Source organism: the organism of the source record quoted next, unplaced genomic scaffold, assembly GCF_019419815.1.
Source record: "Pyrus x bretschneideri cultivar Hongxiangsu unplaced genomic scaffold, Pyrus_bretschneideri_v1 Contig28, whole genome shotgun sequence".
NCBI lineage: Eukaryota > Viridiplantae > Streptophyta > Magnoliopsida > Rosales > Rosaceae > Pyrus > Pyrus x bretschneideri.
The window spans coordinates 2,168,368-2,178,663 of NW_025999590.1; the positions used below are offsets into that span (position 1 = coordinate 2,168,368).

General features: G+C 37.0%; 1 protein-coding gene across 1 annotated transcript; it reads right to left on the minus strand.

Annotated features, from left to right (window-relative positions):
- Positions 1-1,567: 1,567 nt before the first annotated feature.
- On the minus strand, positions 1,568-3,105 carry LOC103949778 (zinc finger MYM-type protein 1-like). Its single transcript, XM_048588141.1, has 3 exons — positions 2,766-3,105; positions 2,207-2,659; positions 1,568-2,154 (listed from the first exon to the last, which is right to left on the minus strand). The coding sequence occupies exons 1-3, from the start codon at positions 3,103-3,105 to the stop codon at positions 1,568-1,570; spliced, it is 1,380 nt and encodes a 459-aa protein (XP_048444098.1).
- Between the last annotated feature and the right edge of the window lie 7,191 nt (positions 3,106-10,296).

The window sequence follows — 10,296 nt, forward strand, 5'->3', positions numbered from 1 at the left end:
AAGAGTTTCATGCAGCTTTCACAATGAGTGGGAATTACCTGAAATTAATGAGACCATAATGGATGAGTCTCATGCTTTTGTGACTATTGCTAATTTTTCCCCTTGTGTGATAAACAGAAAACCGAACATTGCGACTCGTATACTTTCGAAGGCAACTTTTCTCCTTGACATGGTCGAGTACCATTACTTTGTAATTTCAAATCACATGGATGTAAAAGTAACTCATTGTAAATTTGTAATCATAAAGAAAAGGATACATTGCCGTTTGATGCTCTAAACTTTTATCCCAGTTAAAATTGATTCCCTAAACTATTTTTTTTAACAAACTAAGCTACTGAAATATTTTGAAAAAACTATTTTTTTTAACAAACTAAGCTACTGAAATATTTAGAAATCAGCCAATTTACCCCCCCCCCCTAATAAGATTTTAATGAAATTTCATGCACTTCGCTGTCAAATACTGGCACGACTTTACCCTCAAGAGTGAATCACGTACTGGTCGCGTGCGAATATTTGATGACAAAGTAGATGAATTTTATCGAATCTAATGGTCAGTGGCGAAGCCAGGATTTCTTAGGGGAGGGGCGAACTTAAAAGAGTGCAAGGTTAAAGAAAAATGGCAACAACTAAATTTTTTTATATAGTAATGTATTTCATAATTAATCAATACAAACAAATTACAATTGTTGCTGGCGAGGTTTCATGTCATGAAAATGTCGCATAATAGGCTCATTATCAATAAAAGCAAATACATCTCTCTTAATGTAAACAATCATGCTATCACTCAACCATTGATCTCCTATTTTGTTACGCAATGGTGTTTTCACAATCTTCATGGTAAAAAAGCTTTCTCCACCGAAGCGGTTGCAACCGGTAATACCAAAGCCAATGTAAGAAGCTTATACACTAACATATAGCTTTCACACCTTCCAGTCTTCACTAACTCTTTTGCAAGCTCACTAATTCCTCTTAATGATGAAAACTCACCATGCATCTTCATATCATGAATGTAATTGTCAAGTTGAATTGGAAGATTCATGAGGTCTATACGATCAAAACCTTGAGGATAAAGTTGGGCTAAAAGAACAATTTTTGCTTTGTCAAAAGATGCAAAATTATTCACCGGACTCAAACATGCCATACAAAGAAGCAACTCGGTGTTTTCCTCATTGAAGCGATCATTCAATTCCTTTAGTTGCATATCAAGGACTTGCAAATAGAGGTCCATAAGATAGCAATGGAAGTTTGTGATTTTTGGAGCTTTGCACCTTGATTTTCCAAGTACGAAATGCAAATCCTCCATGTTAGGAACGATAATATCATGCTCCTCACAAAACTTTTCTACATCATGAAACAAGTCCTCAAAGTCATCATCTCTCAAGGATTCTAGTCTTTGCTTGCATACTTCCACTAACGTCATTGCATTCACAATATCTTGATCTTTCTTTTACAATGCATGTGATAACTCATTTGTAATTCCCAATATAAGTCTCATCAAGAAAAGGTGAAACACAAAATCAAAAGTTTGTATGTCTTTGAATAACCTAGTTGCTTCACTGAGATTATCTTATTTGCGATCATTTTTAGTCCATTCAACCACCTCCACCACAGCTTCAAACATAACAATAATACTAACTATAGTATCATAATGCAAGTTCCACCGTGTATCACATGGATGCATGAGACTACTTTCTTGATTTAACCTTTTACCCGTTTCAAGATTACTAACATCAAGAGCTTTCTGAATTTGTTCTTGTTGTTTCTCTCTAAATGCATCACAACACATACACGATGATCCAATAAGATTAACCAAACTACTAGCATTGATGAAGAAATTGGCAACATCCTCATTTTCCTTTGCCACGAATACAAGAGCTAGTTGGAGTTGGTGTGCAAAACAATGAATATAAAATGCTTGAGGGTATTTGTTCAAAATCTTTGTTTTAAGACCATTTAATTCACCTCTCATATTACTAGCTCCATTATAGCTTTGTCCTCGTAACATGGACATACTCAAATTTGTTGTAGCAAACAATCTCTTAATGGCATCTTCAAACGAGCTACTAGTTGTAGAGGAGACATGTTGGACACCCAAAAACTTTTCAATTGCTTCTCCTCTTTTGTTCACATAACGCAATACCACCGCCATTTGCTCTTTAGTTGAAGTATCACGTGATCCATCAACCAAGAGACAAAAAAAATGTACCTTTCATATCTTTAGTGATTGCATTAATAGTTTCAATAGCACAAGCATGAACAAGATCCTTTTGAATATTGGAAGAAATATACTTGAGATTCTTGGGAGCATTCTCAAACACAACTTTCCTAACTTTCTCATTATGATCGGCAAGAAATTGCATAAGCTTCATATAATTACCCTTATTGCTTGATTTCAAAGATTCATTGTGCCCACGAAAAGCCAAACCCTGTCGCAATAACCATCTTGTGCAATCAAGTGCTCCACTCTGTAAAGTGTGATAATTAACACGAGCTTCATCAGTTTGCTTGATCACAAATGTTTCAATGTGTTGTTTTTGTGTCTTTAGCTTGTTGCATAGCTTTATTATGAAGACTTCCAACATCTCCCTCATGGACTTGAAAAATTTTCGGGTCCTTTCCTCCAATTTGTAAACCCTTTTCGGTGAAGACATCACTTCCACTACCACCCGCTTTATCAAAATCACATTTTAAAAGATAGCAATAATGACAAAATGCAGCATCTTTTACTATACTATACTCCAACCACTTAAAATTATCCAAATAACCTGTGATAAAACATCGATTCTCGCTAGCTTTCCTTGGCATGATGTGAGATTTAGGTTGACAAGGTTCATTTTGGAGGTAGTATCTATGAATTGCTTCGCGATACTTGAGTGGATAATCAAGCATTCGATGTCTCAGTCCAGGGTCTGCAGGAAGATTAACTAATATTTCATCCAATTCAGTAACCTCACTTTGTTGTGCACTACCTGGAATACTCGAAGGATGACTACTTGGAATATTTAAAGGAGGAGTAGGACTACCCGGAATATTTGAAGGAAGAGGAGGACTATCTGGAATATTTGGAAAATGATTTAAGCACTGTTTCTTATAGTATCGTTCCATTACGTAACTGTATAACAAAAGAAAAAAAAAATATCTTAGACTCTTAATCCTAAAGTAGACTACAAATTTAATTAATCAGTACCAACAATCATATGAATAATCAAGAATTCAATTTTCATAGTATTCATTAAAAAAAAAAACATAGTATTCAATTTTTATATACTTCAAAAAAAAAAAAAAAAATCAATAATCATAGTATTCATATGAATAATCTATAATCAATAACCATATAATGTATTACCCTGTAATCCTATATCAATTAAACAAAAAATTGTATTCAATAATCAATTAGGGTTTGAAAAAAATTAAAATTTGACCTTAATTGAAGCGGCTGGCGTGGTGTGCGTGGCAAGTTGCGTCTAGACTATAGAGCTTGATCTTGGTGGCCAATCAACGCAACTGGGATGGCTACTTTGTGTTCCTGGGATCTGGAACAATTTTGAAAAATGAAATCTGGGGCCCTGGGGGTTTTGTCGTGTGGGGGAGAAAGGGGGTAATGGTGGGGGGATAGGATTGGTTATCTGGAAAAAGAGCGGGTGGGGTTTAATTGAAACGGGGTGGGATTGGGATGGGGATGGGGACCAGTGGTCCTCGTTTATTATTTTATTATTATTTGATAATCCCCCAAAACGATGTCGTTTACCAAAAAATTTAATTTTTTTTACCAGCCCAAAACGACATCGTTTTGGCCTAGATTTTAAAATTAAAAAAAAAAAAAAAAAAACCCTACGTGCGTAGGTTTCTGGTTTTAGAACCACCGTGGCACGTGCATCCTAGTTTCCGACCAAACTAGAGGAGTTCAAGTGTCCCTCCTGCCTTTGTTTTCGGCGAGCAGAGGGGCGGCCGCCCCCTTCGCTCCTATGTAGCTTTGACCTTGTTGATGATAAAGGGTTAATTGGCTAATTTCAAATAGTTCAAGGAGTAGTTGACTAAAAAATAGTTTAGAAGTCAATTTCAACTAGCGTAATAATTTAGATGGTCAAACGAGGTTACTCCAAAGAAAAAGTTCAACAAGTGGTCCTTTACCACAGTGGTGGAAAGGAGTTAAGTCCTTGCATGACGACGTGGGTACAAACCCCGTCGATAGCTAATCTAACACTTAATTTAATAAAAATCTATCGTTCGACAAAAAAAAAAAAAAAAAATGTGATCGTCTTCAAGTAGATATGGCCTCATGCATTTCCGGAACTTCCAAACATTGGGCTTTATGTTGTAAAATCGACTATGTGTGTACAGTGGAATAAATAAAAAGACACAAAATTTACGAGGTTCCTCTACAGTCAGTGTGACTGGAGTACGTCCTCGGGTAGCAATGATGCTTTTATTATAAATAGGAGTACAAAGATAACTCTATGTATTCTCTCCTCTTCTCTTCCTCTCTTTCTTTTTTCTGCTCTCTCTTCGAAGCATACGGAGTGCTCTATTTATAGAGCAACTCCAAGCACACATCTTTGACAAATGATCTCCACATATCAATATTTTGCCAAGGTTTTCAACCCTTTGGCAACGTTTTCAATGTTGTGGCAGGTATTCAATACTGTGGGCATTCATTACCCACTAGTATTTTCAACACTCCCCCTTGGATGCCCACATATCAACATGAGTTGCCTCGTTAAGATCTTGATCTATTTTGGATGCTCCCCCTTGATGAGTATCTCCCCCTGATTTCAAAATATTTAAGCTGATCATTGATCCTGCTGCTTTAGTCTTTTAGCGGTGATAGTTGCCGAAAGAGGTGTTTCACTTGTTGTTAACTTTCCACAGACTTGTTCTTGAACTGGGTTGGAGGGCCTTTCTGCTAGACTTCCTCCAAAGATCTGAATTTACCTATTTTATCTGGAGCTGAATTTGATTCAAGGGTGGTGGACACTTGATCTTGAATCGGACTTGTGATTTCTTCAAAGGTCGTCCAGGCTTGATCTTGAATGAAATTGGATCATGAGGAGCTTCATGTGACAAGTGATCTTAGGCTTTGTCGAGGATGAACTGACATGTGTTTGTTGTGGTTGTCTCCACATGCTTCAATATATCATTTTCACTTGCCTTACTTGCTCTCCTTGCAGAAGTGATATTTTCCTTATGCAGGTTTGGCATCTTCTCTTGTAGTATTTGTCATCTGATACAGGAGTGGAATGCAAACCTTGTATTTGAATGGACCATCACTTCTTGGTGGCAACGCAAGTTTGAGTGGAGGTTCCGACATATTGCTTTCTTTATCCTTGTCTTGGCAGGTAAGAACAAGGACAAAGGAAAGGACAGGGAGATTGCATGATATGAGATACTCTTGCTCTCGTCCCTGATGATATGAGATACTCTTACTCTGGTGTGACTTGTTTGTAGAGGTATTCTCAGAGAGGGGGGAAACTGAGTATTTCGACATACTTTGTGAAAGATGCATTCTCGGAGATGAGGAAGAGTTAGATATTTTTCAGTTCTGCCTTGCCGTGGAGGACAAAGGTTGACATATATATTGATTTTCCAATAGCAGGTAGTAAAGCTGTGCCTTTACTCTTGTCAGCAACTGTGGTGTAATTAGAACAGTAAGATTCACGCGTTTTCAACTTTATCAGAAATCTTTGACAAAGTTGCACGTGATATCCAAGAGCTGAGATTGCGTCTGAGAAATGTTGACAGACGTCATACAGGGAAATCCAGCTTTTGAGATTCGAAAATCGGTGTCTCTTCAATTTTTTGAATAAGTGGTCCTGTTGCCCCTCCTATTATAGAGAGATCAATTTTGTTGAGAAACACTCAAAAAAATTGTTGCCTGCAGAAATTTCCCTTTCTTGCACTTCTGAGATTTTATTTGACTTCCTTCATCATTTCTGAAAATGGCTTGCCCATCTAACATTTGTTTAGATTTGAGTCTCAGGATTGATACAGACGAGCAGCATCAGGATAACATATGGCGCCCGTCCTTCTCAACTTCTAATGGTCCTCTTACGGTTGGGGACTCTGTGATGAAGAATAACATAACTGCTACAGTGGTAGCCAGAAATCTTCTCACTCCAAAGGACAACAGAATCCTTTCAAACCGGTCTGATGAGGCGGCCGTTCAAGACTCATTGGCTCTCAGTGTTCAATGTGCGGGTTCTGTATCCAATATGGGACAGCGCCTACTTGCTCGAACTCACCAAGTTGAATCATTAATGGCTGAGGTGGCAAGTCTTAAACAAGAGATTAGAGGGCTCAAGCATGAGAATAGAGTGTTACACATGCTTGCAAATAATTACTCTACGAGCATGAAAAGAAAGCTCGACCAGCTACTGGAATCCGAAGGTCGGACTCAAAATGACAATCGGGGGTTCGAGTCTTTATTCCAAAGACATCCATTGTCTTAGCTGTCTGGAGTTCCACCAAGTATTGAGACTCCAAATAATCAACTTCTGGTGTTTTCCCCTTCTAGGGTACTTCCGAGTACTGAGGCTTCACATGAGTAACCTTTGTGAAGGTTCCCTTCTGTTTGTTTGTTTTAACTCATGTGTATGTAATTTCTCGGAGATATTAATATATAAGCTTTATTTCATTCAGTGTATTGTGTTAAATACAATAAAGCATATATTTCACTAAGATGTGGTACTTCTGGACCAAATATCAATTTATCTTTACCCTCGCGAAGATAAATGATCATTCTTAGTGTCTAAATCATTTGAGTATTCAACTCATAATCTTCAATCCATACGATTCTTTAATGTCATAAATATCATGGATAAGATTCGTGTTGGCATATTGTTCGATTCTGCAGTTCGAGACAATATTTCTCTCAACACTTTATAATCTTTCTTGACTCTTCAGGAGTCCCAATTTAATATCATCAACTCTTGCAAGAGATTTTAGTATGTTGCAACAATACCATAATGAAAATACTCACTAAGGCAATTTATACCATCCATTGGTATTGAGTACATATTTTATGCTTTACCCTTATGGGGTTTTCTTCAAGCAATTTGAATCCTTCAGGGATTTTCTACATTTCATGACACATTTTCCTTTAGAATTTATACAGAGCAATTCGCTTCCATGTATATTTGAGGGATTTACTCATGGAGATATTATGTGGGCGACTCATAACCCTTTGTATATAATTCTCCATTCATATGAACTCCTTTACAACCTTGTGTCATATCATGTGAATGTATTTCACAGTATTACAAATGCCCATATGTAACATCCTTTGGCTATTTGTATTGTATCCAAGTATATAGGTCTATTTTTCCACGTTCTTACAAAATTGTAATGGATTTGCCTTTATCCATTTTTAGCCCATAATTTTGTTGATGGAAAAAGAACGGGACTCAATATCACCACAGCTCATTGATGAATTTAGTAGCTACTTGTAAGAACCAAAATTACCATTGGTTATCATCAATATGTGATCCCATATTCTCATATGCATGCGCATGCATAAAAGCTTTTCATTTCTTTTGGGATATCCATTGCCTCTTCAAGGGCATTACACTATCTCTTCCAGGATAGTTATAATTTAGAGAATACAGATCATAACCTCCTCTTGAGCGTTATAGAGCTTGGATTTTTAATCTCCACTTCGGGAGTTAAGTCATTGGAACTTATACGTTTATCATGCTTCATGCATGAGACATCAATATTCCCATATCCGCGGATTAACCTTTTCGGGACAAGTATCCTTGCGGCAACTGTTATGCATTTGGCATGTGACAGTTATGCAATAGTTCAGTAGTGCCATATTCTTCTTCTTTCGAAGGACTGAACCTTTTGAGTCTGAGGATCTGCCACGCTTCAGGCGTGCAACAGATAAATCATTTGCTGCCATATTATTTTGTTCAATAGGGACATTAATTCTTGTAGGCACACTTGCAGCAAGTATATGTGATTTTATCATTTTCGTTGCATCATTAAATGCATTTGGCATTTGATTTGCATATCGTTGCATCATTCAATTATTCTCACTTTGTTTTGTATATTGATTGCTTCATGAATCAAAATACGACAAATTCTCTTCGTTCTTCTGGAACGGTTTTTTCTCATCATTCTTCTGGAATGATATTTGCTCATCGTTCTTCTGAAACAAAGTTATTTTCTCCCCCTAACGGCAGGAAAACTGTCTTATCAAAATGACAGTCCGCAAACCACGCGGTAAATGTATCCCCAGTCAAGGGTTTTAAATATTGAATGATAGATGATGTTTAACATCAATGCCTAATCCGCAATGATGCTTCATTTCAGTATGTTGTGGCAGTGCAATAGGCACATAGATAACACAACCAAAAACTCGTAAATATATAATGTTTGGCTGGTTCCCAAACACGAGTTCTACTGAGAAGTATTGATGGTTGTCAACAGGTCTCAACCAAATCAATAATGCATCATGTAAAATGACATGTACCCATGTAAAAACTGGCAATTTTATTTTCATCAGCAGAACGCGGGTAATTAATTTCATCCGCTTAATAAATACTTCTGCTAAACCATTTTTGAGTATGGACATAAGGAACTTCTGGTCCTTATTTAATAGTCTTACAGACCGAGACTCTTATGGCTTTTTTTATTGCAATTAAGTTGAGGCACTGCGGCACTTCAAACTTAAGATACTTATCAAGGAACTTTATGTCCTAATCTTGAGGATCAAGGGACTTTATATCTGATCTTTTTGTTTGATGAAACTTCAGGTCCAATCATTTTTATTTGATGAGGATCAAGAAACTGCAGGTTCTGATCTGATCAAGGAACTTCGGGTCCAGTATGTACTCATCGTAACAAAAGAAGTACAATAAATAAATTAAAGCAATAGGCGGTAATTTCAGCCATAATGAATAAATTGCATTTAAGTAAATAAAGCTTGTGACAAGGGCTTTAATTCAGCACCATTCACATAAATCAAAACTTAAAGCAGTAGGCGGTAAAACCGTCCATGATAAATAAATTACTTTAAAGTAAATAGAACTTGTGAAAGGGTTTTAAACCAACACAAATTCACATAAATAACAAGAAGTATCATATCTCCTTTTATTTATTATTTTTCTTTCTTTTGTCAGTACTTATTCAAAGTTTACTATTGTTACTTTTTTGATTTCTGCAACATGGTGCCATGCACCAACAGAAACCATTTAAATGATTTTGACTAAATTGTGTCATGCACTATTCAAATCATTTTATATATATATATTTTTCTTATGTTGCAGTCAACATCCCTTTTTTTTTCTTCTTTCTCTGTCTCTACCAGTCTCAAAACGCAGGGCCAGCTGGGTAGTTATGGAAGTTGCCCAAATTCAATTCAATCCAAAAGGCTACAAGAGACTGGCGTTGTTCTTGCATGACCCAGGGAACATGTCATCGTTAAGCAAGAACTTCCTTACAGAGACATAGATGACAGTGGGGTTGACAGAGGCACAAGAGAGGGAGGCTTGTGTGGATTCATTCTTGCCATCACCATCTCAAACAACCAAGTATTCATGGGAGTTCTCAAGATTCGTTGAAAACAATGTGATCTGGGTTTCCAAGTCTGATGAGATTCTTCTGGATCTCTGGAAACCAGTTGTCAAGTACGAGTTTTCTCATCTCGTGACGACTTCAGGTCGTAAATTTCAATTCTCACCGGAATTCGGTGGGGCGCTTCTGGCGCAGTGGGAGAGACGAAAAATGGACATACCTTTTGTTCTGTGAGATTTTAGATGACGGAGGTGAGAGGTGGATAGTGCTTCATCGGATTTATGGCGTTGTGCTTTCCACTGACATAAGAACTTTTCGTGCTGATAACGTGTTGTAAAATCGACTATGTGTGTACAGTGGAATAAATAAAAAGACACAAAATTTACGAGGTTCCTCTACAGTCAGTGTGACTGGAGTACGTCCTCGGGTAGCAATGATGCTTTTATTATAAATAGGAGTACAAAGATAACTCTATGTATTCTCTCCTCTTCTCTTCCTCTCTTTCTTTTTTCTGCTCTCTCTTCGAAGCATACGGAGTGCTCTATTTATAGAGCAACTCCAAGCACACATCTTTGACAAATGATCTCCACATATCAATATTTTGCCAAGGTTTTCAACCCTTTGGCAACGTTTTCAATGTTGTGGCAGGTATTCAATACTGTGGGCATTCATTACCCACTAGTATTTTCAACACTTTAAACTTTGTTGGGCTGCAGTATTTGAATTTCACCATGGGCGGACCAATATACATGAATTATATAGAAGTTGACAGTATTGCCAAAT

Coding starts and splice junctions, on each gene's coding strand:
- LOC103949778 (XM_048588141.1), bottom strand. CDS start 3,105: ATGGAACGATACTATAAGAAACAGTGCTTAAATCATTTTCCAAATATT. Junction 2,660..2,765: donor GAATCGATGTTTTATCACAG/GTTATTTGGATA, acceptor AGCGGGTGGTAG/TGGAAGTGATGTCTTCACCG. Junction 2,155..2,206: donor AATCACTAAAGATATGAAAG/GTACATTTTTTT, acceptor CTTCAACTAAAG/AGCAAATGGCGGTGGTATTG.